At 41.6% G+C, this 22,433-nt stretch overlaps 1 protein-coding gene across 3 annotated transcripts in view; it reads right to left on the bottom strand.

Annotated features, from left to right (window-relative positions):
• The window catches only part of MTMR12 (myotubularin related protein 12), a 91,677-nt gene that overhangs the window by 36,102 nt on the left and 33,142 nt on the right, over positions 1-22,433 (bottom strand). For all 3 annotated transcript variants that reach the window (XM_032279021.1, XM_032279023.1, XM_032279022.1), the window contains exons 2-7: positions 13,902-13,962; positions 11,158-11,300; positions 9,018-9,090; positions 8,022-8,152; positions 6,038-6,131; positions 811-940 (exon numbers count right to left, since the gene is read on the bottom strand). In XM_032279021.1, the coding sequence (XP_032134912.1) occupies positions 811-940; positions 6,038-6,131; positions 8,022-8,152; positions 9,018-9,090; positions 11,158-11,300; positions 13,902-13,962 (632 nt within the window). The remainder of the gene's footprint in view (positions 1-810; positions 941-6,037; positions 6,132-8,021; positions 8,153-9,017; positions 9,091-11,157; positions 11,301-13,901; positions 13,963-22,433) is intronic.

Raw genomic sequence — 22,433 nt, 5'->3', positions numbered from 1 at the left:
CACCTGTAGTCACAGATACTCGGGAGGCTGAAGCTCAAGGATCACGTGATCCCAGTGGAGGTTGCAGAGAAAGACCCTTAAAATGAATAAACAAATAAATAAGTACGTAAGAACTCATTTTAAGGGCAACCCCAGGCTGGTTTTGAACTTTTGTAGAGATGGTAATCCCATCTCTACAAAAAGTAGAAAAATTAGGCAGGCATGGTGGTGCACGCCTGTAGTCCCAGCTACTCAGGAGGCTGAGGCAGGAGAATCACTTGAGCCAAGGCGGAGGTTGCAGTGAGCCGAGATGGCACCACTGCACTACAGCAGGATGCAGCATGGGTGTCAGAGTGAGACCCTGTCTCAAACAAAAATAAAAGCAAAAAGCCAAAAAAATTATTCAAAGAGGCAAAAAGTGAAAATAACCCAACTGTCCATTAACTAATAGATGGATAAATCAAATGTGCTATATATAACAAATAATGAAATTCTGATACAGCTGCAAAATAAATGAACTTTGAAAACATGATGCTAAGTGAAAGAAGCAAGTCATAAAAGATCACATATTATATGATTCCATTTATATGAAATGTTCACAACAGGTACAACTATAGAGATAGAAAGTAGATTAGTGGTTGTCTAGGGCTGGGGAGGAACAGAGAGGTATTCAGGGAAAATGGGGAGTGACAGCCAATGGGTATGGAATTTCTTTCTGGAATGATGAAAATGTTCGAAATTGACTATGGTAATGACTGCACAACCCTGTGAAAAACACTGTACACTTCCAATGGGTGAACTGTACGGTACATGCCAGCATGGACAGCTTACCTCTCACAGACTTCATAGTCTTCGTTGACACTCACTGCTTTGTACTTCATGTTGCCTTTGGTCCGTTCCAGTTCCCAACACCAGTCTTTAAGTGAGTCAAACATTACAGTATGGTTCTTGGGATCAGTGACTAAGAGAACAAAATGTAAAAGACAATAAAATCTTTTCATGAAGCACTGGTATTTTCATTATGTGAAAGTCCCTCCTTAGGTTCGTTTCCTCTCCACTAAGCCCATTTTTATCCAAGTAGAATTAATTAACTGCTTAATCCTAACCTTGTTTCACTTTTTGTCATTAATCCAAAATTATGACTGAAGCTCTGTTTTTTTTTTTTTTTTTTTTTTTTTTTTTTTTTTTTAACAGAGTCTCACTCTGTCACCCAGGCTGGAGTGCAGCGGTGTCATCTTGGCTCCCGCAACCTCTGCCTCCCAGGTTAAAGTGATTCTCCTGCCTTAGCCTCCTGAGTAGCTGGGACAATAGGCATGTGCCACCACATATGGCTTTTTTGTATTTTTAGTAGAGATGGGGTTTCACCATGTTGGCCAGGTTGGTCTCAAACTCCTGACCTCAAGTGATCCACTTGTCTCAGCCTCCCAAAGTGCTGGGTTTACAGGAGTGAGCCATTGCACCTGGCCGGCTCTGTTTTTTTATAAGAACTGAGTTCCATTCCTCGGAAAAGTAATTTATAGCTCCATTTTTAGTCATCTGGCCATGAGATAATTTATATAACACAAAAAGATCATGTGAAGCACTAAAAGACAGGCTTGGCACAAATGCTAAAGTGATGAAATATTTTTAGCTCTGCCAATGTGTGCATAAAACGGCCAACTAATTTGAATAGCATTTCAGGATCTTCACTGTAAATCCTCCTTCAGTTTGAAGATGCACTGCTTGTAAGAGGATTTGTCTAGTGTGACAACTGGTTCCTGAAGGCCATAAACAGATCTGACAGCCATGGTGAGGATCAGAGGGCTGCTATCCAAGGCTAGCCAAGGGCTGAATCATGGTGATGGGCACGTACTTCTATCCCCAACCCAGCTCCGCCACTACCTGCTAGGACAAATGCCCAGGAGCACTGCTCTTGCAGCCTCACAGATGTGTCCCTGATCTTCTCCCAAGCCACAGCACTGCTTGCTGGGTATTTACACATGTACCATAATAATCTTGAGTATTTACACAAATTCTATCACAAATAGTTCACGTCTTTGCACATCTACAAAAAAACCAAGCCTTCTGGGAAAAACAATATGTTTACTAAAACTACCCCAGCTACTCCTTTTAATAAAACCAGATTATAGCAAAAATAAAAATAATGATGATGATAATAGTCAGTGCTTATACAACACTTACTAGGTACTTGGTGCTGTTCTGAGCATATTACATTTTGTTAACTCAATCCTCACAACCCTATAAAATAGTTAATATGATAGGTAAGATCATTTCCTCTATTTAACGGATATATTGCAGAAAGGTCAAGTAACTTGCCTATGTTACAAAGCTAGGCAATGACAGAACTGGGATACAAACCCAGGAAACTATAAAAGAAATTTCCATAAAGTTCTAATCCTGCCCTTCCAAACCTCACTAAAAAAAAGAAAAAATTTTCCATGGATATAAGTAGTAACAACATTCCCATTCACCGCAGTAGGCCATCTTCCTGGCCATACAGGCAAGTCCGTCCCTAAAATACCATATCATAAGCATTTGGGAACTTCTAACCAAAACACATATATGAATTATAAGGGAATAATTAAAGGTATTCAAATTGCAAAGCACCCACCTCTACAAACCCCTACTCAATGAAAAAGCTAATTGATCAATTAGCATCTACGAGTTATAATCTTTACTTCTCAAAAAAAATGGGGGCTGGAAGGAAGTAAAAAAGTGGAATTAAATCAGAATAAAAGATGCTATTAATACATATCCTGGGCCTCTGGTACAAAAAGCCACCAGAAAGTAATGAAACTACCAAGGTCAATCAAGGTAAGGGTTTTGGCATGCTGATCCACATTTGTTGGCAGGCTGAGAAAGTGTCCTATGCTGGGTACAGAACAAAAATCAGAATACAAGGAAACGACAGAATTCCTGAAAATAGAATACGATTTTGCAAATGGGCACTCAATAAATGTTTATATAAATTATAGTAATCAACAAGTCATATTTGTCTATCTCATATTGCCACAAGCTCTAAGTCAGCACCCAGTTAATCAGCACTTGTATACATAGCTACAGTAAAAATCTGCCATTCACAAAGACGAACTTAATTAATTAAAGGAACAAATTTTACGTTCAACCTAATATTACTGGCAAGTGTATTTTATGTCAGTGTGATTCTCTGAGCATAATCTGTCCTCAATAATATGCAGTTTTACTCTCAACTCCCAATTAATGACTGCACCTTATGTGCCATCCATTAACAACTTATAACCCTCACAAGACTTATGCTGCTGTTTTTAAAATAAGAAAACAGAGGTCTCAAGTTAAGTGTCATCTCCAGGATCACACAGCTAGAAAGCAGTGAGGCCAGGATTTGAACACAGGTCAAATAGATACCAATTACCTTTTCTAAGAACTCACCATAGCTCCCCAAATGCAGCATGGTCTCTGAGATAGCTGCATCTCTGTACATGCCAATCCCTCTGACTAAAATACTCCTCTAAGCCTACTAGATGCTCCACTATCTGCTAAGGCTCAGCCTTCTCCCTCTGATAGTCTACCCTCCCCCAGAGGTTGGGTGCCTCCATCAGAGGACACATCACTCAGCTTCCTCTCCTATATAACTTTACGCTTCTTGAGGGCAGGGATTTAGTTCTGTTTATCTCCGTATCTCCACAGAGCCTGGCTCACAGCAAGCAACATGTTTACTAAATGAATGGACAGTGACAAAGCAACTCTTCCTTCCAGAAAGCCTTATGACAAAGCCCTGTGTACTTTTAAAAGAAACTGCCAGGCTGGGCATGGTGGCTCATGCCTGTAATCCCAGCACTTTGGGAGGCCTGGACAGGCAGATCACTTGAGGTCGGGAGATCAAGACGAGCCTGGCTAACATGGTGAAACCCCCTCTTTACTAAAAATATAAAAATTAGCCGGGTTGGTGGCATGCACCTGTAATCCTACCTACTAGGAAGGCTGAGGCAGGAGAATTGCTTGAACCCAGGAGGCACAGGTTGCAGAGATGAGATCCCGCCACTGCACTCTAGCCTGGGCGACAGAGTGAGACTCCATCTCAAAAAAAAAAACAAAAAAAAAACAACTGCCACTTCCCTGACAAAAAGTACATAGGACTCAGGATCACTAAACATCAACTTCATATGAAGAGTAATGGGGGCTGGGCGCGGTGGCTCACGCCTGTAATCCCAACACTTTGGGAGGCTAAGGTGGGTGGATCACAAGGTCAGTAGTTCGAGACCATCCTGGCCAACATGGTGAAACCCTGTCTCTACTAAAAATATAAAAAAATTAGCTGGGCATAGTGGCGCACACCTGTAAATCCCAGCTACTCAGGAGGCTGAGGCAGGAGAATTGCTTGAACCTAGGATGTGGAGGTTGCAGTGAGCCGAGATTTGCACCACTGCACTCCAGCCTGGGCAACAGAGCAAGAGTCTTTCTTGAAGAAAAAAAAAAAGAGTAATGGATGGGCCCTCCAGCCTGTAAACCCATCACTTTGGGAGGCTGAGGTGGGCGGATCACCTGAGGTCAGGAGTTCAAGATCAGTTTGGCCAACATGGTGAAACCCCATCTCTGTTAAAAACACAAAAATTAGCTGGGCGTGGTGGTACGAACCTGTAATCCCAGTTCCTCAGGAGGGTGAGGTGGGAGAACTGCTTGAGCCTGGAAGGTGCAGGTTGCAGTGAGCTGAGATGGTGCCAATGCACTCCAGCCTAGGCGACAGAATGAGACTCCATCTCAGAAAAAAATTAAAAAATAATAATTGACAGAACAAGTGAAAAGACTGAGGCAACGGAATGAGAAGATAAACAGACGTCTGTGAAAAAAAGTCCAATGGTAGGCATTGCTAATGGCTAATTCAGATGACCAGAGTTTTGTTCTTAAGATTGCTCTTTTTCAGCAAACTGAATGAAAAACATTTAGAACTTTAAGTTTTATCTTACTAAATTAGTTGTTGGATGTGCTTTTCTTATGTATAACTGTCCCCTTTCCCCTAAAATATTTTCTATAAAGCATGCTCTGGTTGTTTAAAAACTTTCTAGAATGCAAGAAATTCTCTACGATCTTATGACATTAAATCAATTATATTTAAGTGGAAGAAAACCCAGGGACAAACATGGTTATTTTAAACTTTTCTCAATTTTGTTTCCCTATAGTCTCATATTCCTAGTTATAATATATTGATCTTATCTTTCTTTCTTTTTTTCTTTTTTTTTGAGATACAGTCTTGCTTTGTTGCCAGGCTGTTGTGCAGTGGTGTGAACTTGGCTCATTCTAACCTCCACCTCCAGGGTTCAAGCAATTCTCCTGCCTCAGCCTCTGAAATAGCTGGGATTACAAGCAGGCGCCACCACACTCAGCTACTTTTTGTATTTTTAGTAGATACTGGGTTTCACCATGTTGGCCAGGATGGTCTCAATCTCCTGGCCTCATGATCTGCCCACCTCGGCCTCCCAAAGTACTAAGATTATAAGCAGGAGCCACTGCATCTGGCCTTGATCTTATCTTTCATAAGATGCAACCAATTAAACAATGCCTTGCAAAAAGCAAGCAAACAAAACCAAAAGAAGGTAAATAAAGATCACAGGAGGCCTGGCCCAATGGCTCATGCCTGTAATCCCAACACTTTGGGAGGTAGGCAGATCACTTTGAGGTCAGGAGTTTGAAACCAGCCTGGCCAACATGGAGAAACCCCATCTCTACTAAAAATACAAAAATTAGTTGGGCATGGTGATGGGCACCAGTAATCCCAGCTACTTGGGAGGATGAGGCATGAGAAATGACTGAACCGGGAGGCGTAGGTTGCAGTGAGCCGAGATCGTGCTATTGCACTCCAGCCTGGGCTACAAAGTGAGACTCCACCTTTAAAAAAAAAAAAAAAGATCACAGGAAAAAGAAAATGTAGATATCTGAATGAATCACTCAAGCAAGGGGTGACCAATTCGTAGAGGAGACAGGGAAAAAAAAAAAAAAGCCCATGGATGGGCTTTCCCCCATTGGTTTCAGGTGGGAATTGGAAGGCTTCTGCTTACCAAATTAAAACCCAGAAGACACTTACCTGTATTGTTTTGTGCAGCAGTCGCATAGGAAAACAGAAACAATCGTTTAAGCAGTTTAGGAGCCTGGGTATGATGAATTATGCCACTGACAATCTAAAAAAGAATTGACCAATGGATATAGTTATACTTTTGACAGATAAACACCAAGAGAGACAAGAGTCAAGGTATCTTGGTTCTTAGTCATGCCAAAGGGGTTTCAATGGACAACATATTCTCATTTGAGATCTGTATCTATGACGTTAGCTTTTGGAATAATGCCAAATCAACAGGATGCTAACCACTTTGTCAGGTTTTCTTTCTTTTAAAAGAAAATTTTACTAATTTTATTTATTTAAATCTTTATTTTTTCTGATACAGACTTGCTCTGTTGCCCAGGCTGGAGTACAGTGGCACGATCTTGCCTCACTGCAACCTCCGCCTCATGGGTTCAAGCGGTTCTCCTGCTTAAGCCTCTAGAATACCTGGGATTACAGGCATGCACCATCATGCCTGACTAATCTTTGTATTTTTAGTAGAGACAGGGTTTCGCCATATTGGTCAGGCTGGTCTCGAACTACTGACCTCAAGTGATCTGCCTGCCTCAGCCTCCCAAAGTGCTGGAATTACAGGTATAAGCCACCGTACCCGGCCCATTTTTTTTTTTTTTTAAAGACAGAGTTTTGCTCTTGTTGCCCACACTGGAGTGCAACGGCGAGATCTCGGCTCACTACAACTTTTGCCTCCCAGGTTCAAGCAATTCTTCTACCTCAGCCTCCTGAGTAGCTGGGATTACAGGCATGTGCCACCATGCCCAGCTAATTTTTTGTATTTTTAGTAGAGACAGGGTTTCTCCATGTTGGTCAAGCTGGTCTTGAACTCCTGACCTCAGGTGATCCACCCGCCTTGGCCTCTCAAAGTACTTGGACTACAGGCACGAGCCACTGTGCCCAGCCTAATCTGTCAGGTTTTCTAAGAACGCTGTTTCTGGGGAAAATTTTAAAACATAGTCTAATTTCTCAAAAACAAAGTTCTAAAAAATGTTAGTGCCATATTAAGTCAGATAGTACAAAACTCTGACATGTCAAACACTTAAAGCTGATATCAGATGATAACCAAGACCCAGCTGTTCTGATCCATTGTTGAGGCCTTCAGGACCTTCTTATAGAAGATAAGGGAAATCAATCAATCTATCATGCTTTCCGTTTGTCTACTGTGTCAAACAAAAGTATATTTGATAAAGTGACTAAAACCATTGTTCAAATTGAAGTTTCTGCCTTCTCAGGAAATTTTCTATATCTATACTATTCTTTTCTTGCTCAAAATAGATACAAGTCACATTTATTATTCTAACTGAACTACCACACTATATTAAAGAAAATTAAAGAGTTACCGCTAAGTGTGCAAACTCACTGTAATCAAGAGAATATACATGAATAGGCCTCCTGCTAGGTCTTCTCTGATGTATTTACCAGCAGAGGGAAAAGTCTGAGATCAATATCTTAATAAGAGAAATCTTGGATACAACTGCACTTCAGCCTGGGTGACAGAGCGAGACATGGTCTCAAAAAAAAAAAAAATATTGGAAATTACAACAAACATCAAATTGATACAACCACTTTCTGAGTTTACTCAGTTGCATATCTCAACCTGCTGTGGCAACCAGGCGATTAGGTTTATTTAGTCTCCAAAAGCACATCTGATGATTTGGCTTTCATTTTCCTCTACTGCTTCCTGACCTGGTTTACCACCTCCCACCATCTAGTGGCTCCGGGAATAAAAACATTATGAACTGAAGTATTAAAGGTAGCATGTGCCAAGATGATACACAGGCATACTTTATCAAATTACCTCTCACATTCTAATCAAAGAATATGGGATTACAACCAATTTCAAGTTCACAGAGTGAAAGCCTCCCCTCAACCTTCATGCAACGTAAGCAAAAACCAGAGCTAGCAGGGAAAACCTGATGGGAAATAAAACCTAAAAACACATGCAACTAGTTACCCTTTTGACTTCCTCTTCCTTTGTGTACCTCAAACAAAACTGGAACACTCGAAGGTCTTTACAGTGGATGATGAGCTTCTCAGGGTATTTCTTCAGTTGTCCAAAGAGAGTTTTCTTTTTCTCATCAAACACTATAGATCAGCAATTAAAACAGAAATTCTGTTACACAGCAATAAGTGAATGCTAAAGAAACAAAGTAGATGCTCAACTTCTAGGGATACCTCCCAATGAGAGGAAAGGTGCTGCCTGTCTTTTAAGTGACTGTCAAAGGAAGCCCAATCTCTTCAGTAGGGGCCCTGGTTCTCCGAGAGCAGTTCTTCACTCCTCTGGAGTAAGCACAAGAACAAACAGGCTGGCCACTGTTGGCAGAACTGACTCCAGTGGCCTAAAGAAAACTCACTCTGAAAGCTGAGCTTACAAAAGATGAAAGGGAAATGACTAGATACATGCTTTCATGACAGTCAACTCCTGGGTTTACAGCTAGGACCCCTCTTGATACCCCCTCACTGTCCCAGAATTTGGACACACTCAACACCTTGTAGTCTTGAGAACATCATAAATGATCACTGAACGATTTCTGAAGATGCCCGAATGCAAAAATAGAGAAGTGGAACAGAGAGAGGCTTCGTAGGAGAGGCTTGTTTAGTCAGAAGAAAAGATATCCTAATGCAACACAACAGATCTTTTTATCAGAGCAGCTTATAAAGTAAAACCTACACAGCGAACTCTGATATCAAAAAGTCTCATCAACATCTAGCATATAATGGCATTGTGTGAAGTATTAGAACAGGTTCCAAGTTCAACTCCAAGCTCCTCTAGCTAATTAACCCCATATAAACCACTTTACATCTCAATTTTAGCACCTATAAAACAGATTTAAACAAGATTGATGTATGTAAGAAAATTTTAGAAAATCATAAATGGTCATAAAAATATTATCAGTATCAGCTAGACTCTCAAAGGTTGGCAACATCCCAAGGAAAAACAGGTACTTACCTCCATAAATCTGATCAACACAGTGGAGCGTAATGTCATTTTCTCCTATAACCTTATTCTTAAATTGAGTTTCCTAAAAAATTCAAAAGGAAACAACTGTGACTTCTCTGCGCACTGTTAGACATTTATAGACAGAGTAATCACCATTCTCTATTTAGATATTAAGAAAAATGGGGGGCGGGTATGGTGGCTCACGCCTGTAATCCTAGCACTTTGGGAGGGCGAGGTGGGTGGATCATGGGGTCAGGAGAGCGAGACCATCCTGGCTAACACAGTGAAACCCTGTCTTTACTAAAAAATACAAAAAAAAAATTAGCCAGGTATGGCGGCAGGCGCCTGTAGTCCAGATACTTAGGAGGCTGAGGCAGGAAAATTGCTTGAACATGGGAGTCGGGGGTTGCAGTGAGCCAAGATCGTGCCACGGCACTCCAGCCTGGGCAACAGAGTAAGACTGTCTCAAAAGGAAAAAAAAAGAAAAAAAAATGGGAAAATGCAGTGACATCCCTAAAAAGGCACAATGAAGTATGTGAGAAAAGCTCCAGATTCATTTTGAGAGAGGGTTTAGTACTGTCACTCAAGCTAGGCTAGAGGGCAGTAGGGTGATCTTGGCTCAAGGCAACTTCCACCTCTCAGGCTCAAACCAACTTTGCACCTCAGCCTCCTAAGTAGCTGAGACTACAGGCACACCTGGCTAATTTTTGTGTTTTTTTGTAGACACATGATTTCACCATGTTGTCCAGGCTGGTCTCGAACTCCTGAGCTCAATCAATCCACCAGCCTCAGCCTCCCAAAGTGCTGGGCTACCAGCAAGAGCTACCGCACCTGGCCCAGAACATACCATTTCTGAGCTCCTCCTAGGCAAACTCACCATGCCACACACAATCACTTTGAGAAGTGTGGGGAAGTGATGTACAGGTTAACATTTCTCCACACAAATGTGAATAGGGGATTGACAGAGCAACCTGAAGTCAGCTTCAGGAAGAACAAGAGATTCAAGTTTCTGGTACATGCTCTCTTTGTACAGGACTATGAACCAAGCCCAAGGCCAGATGGAAGAGACAGCACTGGTGCTATTTAAAAAGCAAGGGTGGTCTGGGACGGTTGGCACACTGGGGCCAGGAAGTGCCTTGGCTGGGTTTCCACTAACATATGGTGCTCTCCTAGTGGTATGGGCAGTTCTCTCCTTACTTGATTGCTCATTCTTCATGAGTAGGAACAAATTTCACAAGGATACTGCTACTAGTTTCAGGTTAAATATAAGGTGGGCTGGGTGAGGTGGCTTATGCCTGTAATCCCAGCACTTTGGAAGACCAAGGCAGGTGGATTTCTTGAGCTCAGGACTTTGAGACCAGCATGGGCAACATGGCAAAACCCTGCCTCTCTAAAAATAACAAAAGTAGCCAGGCATGATGGCACATGCCTACGGTCCTAGCTACTCGGGAGGCTTAAGTGGGAAGATTACTAGAGCCACGAATGTGCCACTGCACTCCAACCTGGGTGACAGAGTAAGAACCTGTCTCAAAAAAAATTATTAAAAATAAAACGAAAACATAGTAAACCCAAATTCAAAGGCTGCATTCACCATCAGTTTCATTACTGAACTCTGTTCCTGGGTTTAAGGAAGAGCTTAGTATAGAGAAAACATGGGGAACTAGTATATTTGGAAGATGTTATTCCAGTGAGTGATATATATATATATATATATACATATATATATATCACTAAAATACAGAAGAAAATTAAAAGCTGACAGTGTCAATACGAGGTCAAAACAAGCCAGTATGACACACTGAGAAATTTCTAAATGGTCCTGCCACTGAAAGGAGACCTTGAAGGACAGAGAGTAGGCCAGTGATGAGAAGGACTCTGTCTTTTGTGTGTATTTATATGGGGCAGCGGGGACGGTGGGGATGGTGGGAAGAGGAGTAACTGAGCAGCTGGGGGAAAAAAGACACCAGAGCCACAACTGTACTATTCCCCTCAAACTTCACCAAATGCAGCTCGTACATACAGGATTTCTGTCCCTTGTGTTTATGGGTGTTGGGGGGTAGAGTAATTGAGAAACTGGGGTGGGGGGAAGACAATGGAATCACAAGTGCACTACTCCCTGAAAACTCTGCCAAATGCAGCCCAGACATACATCATTATCCAATGCAGATTCGTCATCGCCCAAGAAGGCAATCTTGAAGTCTGTGCAGACAAGCCTCCCGTAGACCCCATGCTGACTGGAATCTTCCTGGACATACTTCAGTACTGTGCTGGCTTCACAAAGCACCTGTTCACCTGTTGGAAACAAAAAGAAGTCTTCCTTAGAGTTCTCAGGGAACATACAATATGCAAATCCTAAAGGCTTTCGAGCCCTATTTACATAAGGACAAACATACAGTACAACTCAGAGCTTCAGAACTTCACACTTTTCAGCATGGCAGGAGCTGCAAAAACGTAGGAGAGAAGATGAGGCAGAGTGGGAACCACCAAGCAGTGAAACTCAAATGGCTCAGATACACCTCCATGCTGGACATTTCTCTATCTTCTCACTGGGAATAATGGAAATTTCCGAATAGGTACTAATGATCTGAGTTGCACTTTCATGCAGAGATCTTAGTGTTTTCATTACTTTGACCCAAGCAGATGTTTCATAGAAGCAATTATAGATGGGCTTGCCCCAGTCTGCCCTAAAAGATGCAGATCTCAAGCCCACTTTTCTGTGAGAGGGGGTAGTTTCTAATACTGGAAGTGCCGAGAGAGAGAGCGGTGGTGTCTCCCTGGCCATGGGGCTTCCAGGCAGCTTCCACAGACCAAGAAGTACTGCAGCCTTCCACAGCATGACCACTCTTGTTCTGGCTCCACACTGGGAGGAAAACAGAGGTCAGAGGTTTGTGGGGGAAAAGCGTGTTTCCTCTCATTCTTAGTTAAGCATATTTCCTTTCAATGCGTCACCTCTCCTGCTCGATCTGCAGCACCCAGCCCATGTGAAAGCTGCAGCCCCTGGAGACAGAAAGTATCCTTCCTTGCAGTCAGAAAGATGAGAACTGGGGAACAGGTAAGTATTCTCTGCCTTCTGGAAGCAGAGGAGCTCATGGGGGCATGAAAAACAGAAGACTGTGGCAGAAATGAAAAACTAAGTATAAATGTTTTGCAACAACAAAAAAAACTAAGGGATTTTTCTTCTCATGCAACAGATAACCATCTTCTCCTTGGAATCTCCCTCTCAACAGCTCCTTCAAGGTCTTTAAATTTACTTTTTGGCTTAAAATTTATTTAGTCTAGCTTTCAATATGAAATCAAAGAAGAGTTTCAGACACTCAGAAGGGACACGTATCATGGTGTTTTTCCCTCATTTTCAAAAGGTTAATTACCTCTGGCTGAAAAACTAAGGAAATAGCAGAAGATGGCTCAGTCACTAGGTCAGCCTCTCAAGAGATCAGTTCAAAGGAAATAATGAAGACAGAGCCTCATTAGGATTTAAAATAGTCCCAGAAAAAGTGTCTCTACTAAGTCCATGGTGGAAGACATGTGAGCAAGGCTCCCTGTGCTTTCAACTCTCAACGTGAAACACCTTTTAACGGTGAGGCTCTCCCTAAGACCAGGTCAGCCCCCTCCCATGCTCATGTACTAGAGACCAGAAATTAGCATGCACTAGCTAATACAACATTCCTGGTGAGACCCTCAGCAAACATGGCATGCTGCCCCATAGTAATCAGCTGGTTTATATCAGATCACAGTCTAGAATCACAAGAGTTGGGAGCTAAAAATGATCTTTGTCTAGTTTATGGAACTAGGCTCAGAGAAGTTAACTGTGAACTCACCACTGCACACCTACACCTAGATGAAACTGCGAAGTAATTCAGGAGAGGGGAGAATATGCATAATGCTGAGCTAAAAATAAAATTTCCAAATCTATAACCCCAAGAAGAGGAAAAACAAGAGGAGACAGAAAGTAACGTTTAAGTCATCATTATAGGAAAAAAAGCCTTTGATATTTAAAAACATCAAAAAAAGTTATAGGATTCTTTTACCAAATAAGGTGGATCAGTCAGAAACTTGCACAGATTTATATCCCCTCAATAAACTGAAATAAAATAAAAAGTGGCAGAATGAAGCCTGTATTGTTTTGGGAAAATGTACGTAAAAAAACTTATTTAAAAAAAGCTATTTGGAATTAGGAAAAAGAAAGTGAAAAAAGAATTAAATACACGGATCACAGAATATCCCATATATGGAGAGGATACGCCACCAAGTAGTTTCTATTCCTGAACACAGAAATGATTAAAACTTAAGTTAAAGTCACTGTCTTCTATCTCAAAAATACTCAACTAATCCAGGCTCCTTGGCAATGACCACAGGGCGAAGTGCGGGCAGCCCCCGGGTTGGTAAATCCCAGTATCCCCAATATACATGCTCACATGCACAAGTGGATATAGACCAACAGGTGAGGCCACCCACCACTGGTTGCCTTGGGAGACCATGGTGGCTGCATTGTTCACAGGCAGCTACAGACTTGGACAGCAGGAAGAGTGTATAGGGTGTAGAGTTCTGTAGGGAATTGAGGTTTTCCTGATTGGGGGTCAGCATACTGGAAGAGGCCATGTAGAATGGCCTGAAAAAGGCCTCATATGCTTGTAAAAGCAGTGAGAATATCTCAGGTTTATTTTCACCAGCTTGAGGGAAAAGGAAACAAGAAAAATTCTTTCTAGATGTTGTAATACTCAGACCCAGGTGCGTAGTTATTGAACTAAAAACCTTGATATTTTTGTCTAATTCATTACTGTTATATGTGAGAGGATGAAAACAAAGGAGTTTAAATATAGCAAGGCTAGGGATGATGTAATTTATCACTGGCTTTGCCTTGCATAGGAGTTACTATGCTAACATGACAGTTACCTGGCAACAAGTGAAGAGTTACTTCCTTCTCTGTTACTTCCTTTTCATTTGTGTGAATTTCCTAAAAGAGAAGAGCAAAGGATATTTTTCTTTGTTTAAGGGTTTAAAATGAATAACATTAAGCCATGCTTTCAGAATACACACTAAAATATCACATACACCCAGGAGCTTTTCGTTTATTTTACAAGTTAGATACTTTTTAAAAACGTTTTTAACTAAAGGAAGACAGAAAATTCCAACAAGTTAAGGATATTCAATGTATTAAACTAATTATTTAGGACTGATAACTACTAGCTGTCCCAAGAGGGGGAGGGGTGTGCACTCCTTATCTAAGAAACAACTTGAAGTGTTGCACAGCAAAGCAGGGCTGCTCAAGCACAGAATCAGAAAGAAAAGAGATGGCCCGGCCCGGTGGCTCACACCTGTAATCCCAGAACTTTGGGAGGCTGAGGTGGGCAGATCACTTGAGGTCAGGAGTTCGAAACCAGCCTGGCTAACACGGCGAAACTCCGTCACTACTAAAAATACAAAAATTAGCTGGCTGTAGTGGTGTGCACCTGTAATCCCAGCTACTTGGGAGGCTGGGGCAGGAGAATTGCTTGAATCCCAGAGGTGGAGGTTGCAGTGAGCCGAGATCCTGCCACTGCACTCTGGCCTGGGTAAGAGTGAGATTCTGTCTCAAAAAAAAAAAAAAGAAAGAAAGAAAAGAGACGACATGCCACAGCATGATCCCCTCTCCTTCCAGTGAGGACCAAGGGTTAAAAGCAAAAGATGTGTTATTCAGAGAATATGGACATATATATAAGGCCCAGAGATAAGCATAGGAAAACATGAATGTATCAAGTCAGTATTGATCCAGCTGATCTATAGCACACCAGGGCTTATAAAGAGAGCTGGAACATTCTTTGTCCATTCTAAGTTACCTAAAACCACAAGACAGTGCCAAGAGGTACAATCATTTGTAAAGGAGAATCAAGGCCAGGTTCTGGGTCACTGCTTCTCAGTAAAAATATATTCAAGGGCCTCTATTTGGGGCTCAGTATTTATTGGATACTCAAAGATAATTAATTACAAACATTAGTGAATAGACCAAAGTGATGATCACCTCTGGCTGTTAAAAAAGACATGGCTGTTAACATAACAAAGAGACACACCATGGGCCTCCTAATAAAGTGTACCACACCATCCATGAAGTGTTCTTGCCAAAATCTCTAACCTCCATCTGCTTGAACTTCCATGGCAATCAGCCAATTTATCAGAAACACTGGGACAGAGAAACATGTCAAATAATACAATGGGGATGCAATCAGTCAAATTCTGACTGTGGAACATTCTATACTACACAACCAGTTTTATCAACAAATAAAATTAGATTTTTTTTTTTCCTTTTTTGGTAGAAGGCCCTGGGTAGGAAGTTTTCTAAATTTGTTAATTCAGACTAAAATATGGCATTAGAAGAAACTTGGGTACAGCCCATCTTGAGGCTGAAGAAAAATGTTATGGCTTTTCCTGGGAACTCATTTTTGAACATGGTGTATTTTGGAGGTAACTAAGATGCCAATAAACCAAGTCCCTCTGAGGCAGTGCTTCTCATATTTGGGGCGGTCAGATTACATGGGGAGCTTATTATCTAAACAGATTCTCAGGCACCCATAAGCCTGCAGACTTATAGTGCAGGGATGCAGGCTGATGCCCTGGTTTTGTAAAAAGCTGCCCAAATGATTCTGATGTAATGGTCTGGGCTTAAGCAAGAGGAACTATTCCTGCATGTTAAAAGCTATGAGTGTTTTGGTAATTTAAAAATTCTTGGCTGAGTGCGGTGGCTCACACTTGTAATCCCAGCACTTTAGGAGGCTGAGGCAGGCAAATCACCTGAGGTCAGGAGTTCGAGACCAATATGGCCAACATGGCAAAACCCTCCATCTCTACTAAAAATACAAAAAATTAGCCAGCTGTGGTGGCAGGCACCTGCAATAACAGCTGCTCGGGAGGCTGAGGCAGGAGAATCGCTTGAAGCCAGGAGGCAGAGGTTGCAGTGAGCCAAGATTGCGCCATTGCACTCCAGCCTGGGCAACGAAAGCAAGACTTCATCTCAAAACAAAACAAAAAAATTATCACTGAGAGTTTTCCCCATTTATAATTGACAAAAAACAAAATTAAACATAATTTTTTTTTTTTTTTTTTTTTTTTGAGACGGAGTCTTGTTCTCTTACCTAGGCTGGAGTGCAGTGGCATGATCTTGGCCTGGCTAATTTTTGTATTGTTAGTAGAGATGGGGTTTCACCATGTTGGTCAGGCTGGTCTCAAACTCCTGACCTCGTGATCCACCTGCCTTGGGCTCCCTAAGTGCTGGGATTACAGGAGTGAGCCACTGCGCCCAGAAAGCACAATTATTTTTGACAGGTTCTATCATCTTTCTCTGAGGAGAGAGTAGAGCTACTCATTAAATTCAATTGGCTGTTAGAACACTAGAGAGGTCATCTTGACTAAAAATTAGACTTCAGCCCAAACACTGGTGCAAACTTGGAGAAGACTAGCCTAATGTTATATCAGCAGAAAGAATTTATAAGATTCCAAACTACCTATATTAATTCTTGAAATGGTTAGTGAGATTCCTTAATTTTTTGTAGAGATGAGGTCTTGCTATGCTGCCCAAGGTGGTCTCAAACTCCTGGCCTCAAGCAATCATCTCACCTTGGCCTCCCAAAACATGAGGATTACAGCCATGAGCCATTCCGCCTGGCCAGATTCTTTCTTTACATTCCAGAAACAAAATATTCAGGGTACACCATTTAGGATTCTGTCCTACCAATACTCCCTTTCCTCAGACTACTGCTGCCTGCTCCCATAACCCTGTGGAGCATACCACCTCCCCACAAGTCAACTGCATGGGGAAATGAATAAGCACAATGGCCCCACATACACTGGGCTAATCATTTCCTTTCTCCTTTATCTTTGGCTCCCACAAATGTCTTTCAGGAAGGACTAAGAGATACTAACGAAGCTAGCTACCTGAACTATAGAGTTGTACATTTGGCCACAAATATGGGGAAACATAGAAGGCCGTTCTACAGAAAACAGACACATGAGGAGGATCTGGCCTGGACTCCCATGGCTTTCCAGGCTTTTGTGAGGCCTGAACACACCTTGGGCCACAGTTCCATAATTCACATCTGTGTCTGTATCTTTATAATAAATTTCATTGTTGGGGCCGGGTGTGGTGGCTCATGCCTGTAATCCTAGCACTTTGGAAGGTTGAGGTGGGCAGATCATTTGAGGTCGGGAGTTCAAGACCAGACTGGCCAACATGGTGAAACCTCATCTCTACTAAAAATGCAAAAATTAGCCAGGTGTGGTGGTGCACACCTGTAATCCACTGCACTTCAGCCTAGGTGACAGAGTGAGACACGATCTCCAAAAAAACAACAACAAAAAATTCTGTTGTTGGCATGTATTAGCCAGAGTGGGTTTCTATTAATTGTCACCAAAGACACTGACTTAGGTCAATAGCATTAATAACAGAGAAACCACACACGTCACCCAACATATCAATGTACAATATATATAGTGCCAGAGGATTAGGAACTAATGTTACAGCCACCGCCTCACAGGTAAGACTGGTAGAGGAAAGTCAGATGCCAGAAATAGCACTACTGCCTCAAGTGCCTCAAGTGTGTGGGTTTTAGATGGGGTAAGGATGTATGAGGTTTCCAAACAGTAAGGCCCTCAAAGAATTTTGCCACTATTCAGCTGATAGAAACACCCCCTGAATGGCTTTCCTTGGCTGCTACCACCACATTCCCTGTATGACTTCTCTGGGTGTAGTGGCACACACCCCACCCCACCCCCCTAAACACACATTGGATAAAGCAGAAAGTGACTTTAAAAACTTAAAACAACAATAACAACAACAAACCCACATCATTCCTGGCCTTGCCATTTCTAAACTAAGTTATACGTATATACATACATAAATACATATATACACAGACACATACATTCTTTTTTAAAGTGGAAGATGCTATGCCTCTACAGATAGCTGAAGTTTGTACAAGGACAGGGAGAAGGTCATTTATAAGAGACAGGGATAATTAAAATGAATTATTACCAAGTGCTAGGTACTGGGCCCTGAAGGGTTAACAGTAGCTTGCAGTTCAGGAGAGATACTAGATAATCCCAACATGCAACATGATGGATGCCATAATAAAGGTGTTGATATACAGACATGAGAGCACAAAACAGGGGCACCTAACTGTAGGAAGACTAACAGAGGGAGAGAAGATGGGGAGACTGTCCACAGCAGTCCTTCTAGGGAAGTGGCTCATATGAAAAGTGCCAGAGTTCAGTAAGTAGACAAGCAGAAAGGAGAAGAAGAAAGACAAGAGAAAAGAAAGAAAAGAAGATGTAACCCAGGGAGTTAAGTCATGTGAGAGAGGTGAGAAATATGGCTGGAGGTGGGTCACAGCCTAAAGGAATGTGCATGCCATATTGAATTTGGTCTTTATCCAGTGGGCAGTGCCAGGGAGCAACTGAAATATTTTACGGAGAGTGAATTAAGCACATAGTATTTACCATTTCCAATAAATGTCTTTCAGGAAAAAGCCCAGGACTAAACCAGGATCCTGGGTGGGTTCCAGCCTACAAAGACTTCAGGAGGACCGTAGGCAAGTTCCCTGGTCTCGGTGTCCTCATCCAAAAGAATGGATAGAAGCGTATTGCCCACTTTATGAGAATGCATGAGAGCCTACGCAAGGGTAAAAATTATGATATAGAAGTGAGTCTGAGCGTCTGTGTCCAGAAAGAGGCAGTGCCCTTGGTGGCTTTCCCTCACTAAAAACTGGAAAGGAATATTCTTGTAAACCCACTCCCTCAATTCCAAATTACTTGGTCAGAGCATATAATCGTATTTTCAGGAATGAATACTAATCTACTACAGCATTTCCTAGAAGAAAAAAAGTGGCTGGGGACCTTTTCCCACACACCCTCTTTATCAAGTGCCCCAAAAGCGATAGTACACATTTTTCATTTTAAAAGCACTGACGACTCTTCTTCCCTTTAATAATGTTAAGTATGTTTTAATGTTGGTCCCAGACTGCTGGCCAAAAATTGATCTGACAGAGAAAAGGGAAACCTCAAAAAGCAATTAAGTCATCCAGGAGCCACATATTTGCCACTTATTTTGTGAAGCAAGTGGTGATTTCAACATCGGAAGGGGATGACAGAAAAGCCACCAAGATTCCTAACAGCACTCAACTTTCTACAAAAACTGCTACTATTCATCAGATTTCCTTCAGCATTGCAGACGGGGAAAGGAGAGGTCAAAATAACATAACAAGGTGCACACTGGTGCTGAATAGCCAGCATCTAAAAAAGGTAATCTAATCATCAAATATATGTGAGTCCCTGCCTCAAATGCCAATAAATAAATAACAAATGATATTCCTCCAAAGCCTGGAACATATTGCAAACTCACCTATTTGGAATATTGCCAAAAATCAAAAGTCAAAAAGGCTCCTGTAGTAACAGATGCATCTAAGGTTGTGCTTAGTGGTCAAAGCCCCCTACAATCTGTCTTCTAGCTCAACTGCATGCTTTTAGTAATGACTGACAGCCAGCTACCATGTGCCAGGTGAGTACTCTTCATTAGAATCTCATTAATCCTCACAATAACTCTAGGACAGGCATGCATTGCTTTATTGCACCTCACTTCACTGTGCTTCACAGATATTGCACTTTTCGCAATGGAAGTTATGTGGCAACCTGGTGTGGAACAAGGCTATCAGTGCCGTTTTTCCTACCGCGCATGCTGACTTCTTATCTCCGTGTCACATTTTGACAATTACTGTAATATTTCAAACTTTTTCATTATTATATCTGTTATGATGATCCGTGATCAGTGATCATTAATGTTACTATGCTAATTGCTTTGGGGCATCATGAATCATGTCCACGTATGATGGCAAACGTAATCAATAAATGTTACATGTGTTCTGACTGCTTCACCACCCAGCTGTTTACCATGTCTCTTCTCCTTGGGCTTCCATATTTCTGAGACACAACACAACAACATTGAAATTAGGATAACTGATAACTCTACAATGGCCTCTAAGTGTTTAGGTGAAAGGAAGAATAGCTTGTCTCCCATTTTGAATCAAAAGCTAGATAAGATTAAGCTGAGTGAGGAAGGCCAAAAGTGAGGCCTCTTGTGCCAGTTAGCCAAGTTGTGAATGCAAAGGAAAAACTCTTGAAGGAAATTAAAAGTGCTACTCCAGTGAACATATGAAGGCTAAAAAAGTAAAACGTCTTACTACTGATATGGAGAAAGTTTGAGTGGTCCCTTAAGCTAAAGCCTAATCCATAGCAAGGCTCTAGCTCTCTTCAATTCTGTGAAGGCTGAGAGAGGTGACGAAGCTCCAGAGGAAATGTCTGAAGCTAGCAGAGGTTGGTTCATGAGGTTTAGGAAAGGAAACTATTAACAAAAAAATGCAAGGTGAAGCAGCCACTGCTGATGTAGAAGCTGCAGGAAGTTAGTCAGAAGATCTAGCTAAGATCATTGATAAAGGTCGCTACAGTAAACAGATTTTCAGTGGAGACAAAACAGCCTTTTATTGAAGACAGATGTCATCTAGGACTTTTATAGTTAGAAAGGAGAGGCCAATGAAATGATTCAAAGTTTCAAAGGATAACTGACTGTTAGGAGCTAATGCAGCTGGTGACTTGCTGTTGAAGCCAATGCTCATTTACCATTCAAAATAAATATGCTACATCTCATCTGTCTGTGCTCTATAAATGAAACAACAAAGTCTGGATGACAGAACATCTGTTTACAGCATTGTTTACTGAATATTTTACAACCACTGTTGAGATCTACTGATCAGAAAAATTAATTCCTTTCAAAATACTACTGCTCAAAATATTACTGCTCATTGACAATGCACCTGGTTGCCCAAGAACTCTGATGAAAATGTACAAGGAGATTTATGTTGTTTTCATGCCTACTAACCCAACATCAATTCTGCAGACCCATGATCAAGGAGTAATCTTGATTTTCCAGTCTTACTGTTTAAGAAATAGATTTTGTAAGGCTATAGGTGCCGTAGATAGTGATTCCTCTGATTCATCTCAGCAGAGTCAATTGGAAATCTTCTGGAAAGGATTTACTATTCTAGATGCCATTAAAAACATTCACAATTCATGAGAGGAGGTCATAATAGCAACATTAACAGGAGTTAAGAAGTTGATTCCAACTCTCATAGATTGGCTTTGAGGGGTTCATCAGTGGAGGAAGTAACTGCAAATGTGGTAAAAACAGCAAGAGAATTAAAATTACTGATAAAAGTTGAGCTTGAAGATGGACATGAACTGCTTCAATCTCATGACACTGAAAAAGTGAGAAATAACCCAGAGTACTTGAAAAAACAGGTGAAAGTTGCTTCTTATGGATGCACAGAGAAAGTAGTTTCTTTCTAACTGGCCAGGCGCAGTGACTTTTGTCTGTAATTCCAGCATTGCTGGAGGTCAAGGTGGGCATATCATTTGAGCTCAGGAGTTCAAGACCAGCTTGGGCAACACAGCAAAACTCCATCTCTACAAAAAGTACAAAAACTTAGCTAGGCATGGTGGCATACACCGGTAGTCCCAGCTACTTGGGAGGCTAAGATGGGAAGATGACTTGAGCCTGGGACAGGGAAGTTACAGTGAGCTGAGACAGAGCCACTGCACTCCAGCCTGGGCAACAGAGTGAGGCCCTGTCTCAAAGAAGAAGAAAAAAAAAAAAAGGAAGTGGTTTCTTGAGATGGAATCTATTCTTGATGAAGATGCTGTGAACGTTGTAGAAATGACAACAAAGAATTCAGAAATATATATAAATTTGGTTGACAAAGCAGCAGCAGTGTTTGAGAAGACTGATTCCAATTTTGATAGAAGTTCTACTGTAGATAAAATGCTATCAAACATCATCACATACTACAGAGAAATCTTTCATGAAAGGAAGAGTCAATCAATGCAGCAAATTTCATTGCTGTCGTATCTTAAGAAATTGCCACAGCCACTCCATCCTTCAGCAACCACCACCTTGATCAGTTGACAGCCATCAACATCAAAGCAGGATCCTCCACCAGCAAAGATTATGACTTCCTGAAGGCTCAGATAACTGTTAGCACTTTTTGGCAATAAGATACTTTTAAATTAAGGTAATGTACATTTTTTTTTTTTTTGAGACAGAGTTTCACACTTGTTGCCCAGGCTGGAGTGCAATGGTGCAATCTTGGCTCACTGCAACCTCCGCCTCCCAGGTTCAAGCGATTCTCCTGCCTCAGCCTCTCAAGTAGCTGCGATGATAGACATGCCACCGCACCCTACTAATTTTGTATTTTTAGTAGAGACAGGGTTTCTCCATGTTGGTCAGGCTGGTCTTGAACTCCCAACCTCAGGTGATCCACCCACCTCAGCCTCCCAAAGTGCTAGAATTACAGGTGTGAGACACCGTGCCTGGCCCTGTACATTTTTTTAATACATAACGCTCTTGCACAC

The sequence above is a fragment of the Sapajus apella genome, unplaced genomic scaffold (genome assembly GCF_009761245.1).
Source record: "Sapajus apella isolate SASKATOON/1434 unplaced genomic scaffold, GSC_monkey_1.0 scaffold11, whole genome shotgun sequence".
In the NCBI taxonomy this organism is placed as follows: domain Eukaryota; kingdom Metazoa; phylum Chordata; class Mammalia; order Primates; family Cebidae; genus Sapajus; species Sapajus apella.
The sequence above is the reverse complement of the archived record's forward strand: the minus strand, read 5'-3'. Positions and strand labels throughout refer to the sequence as shown.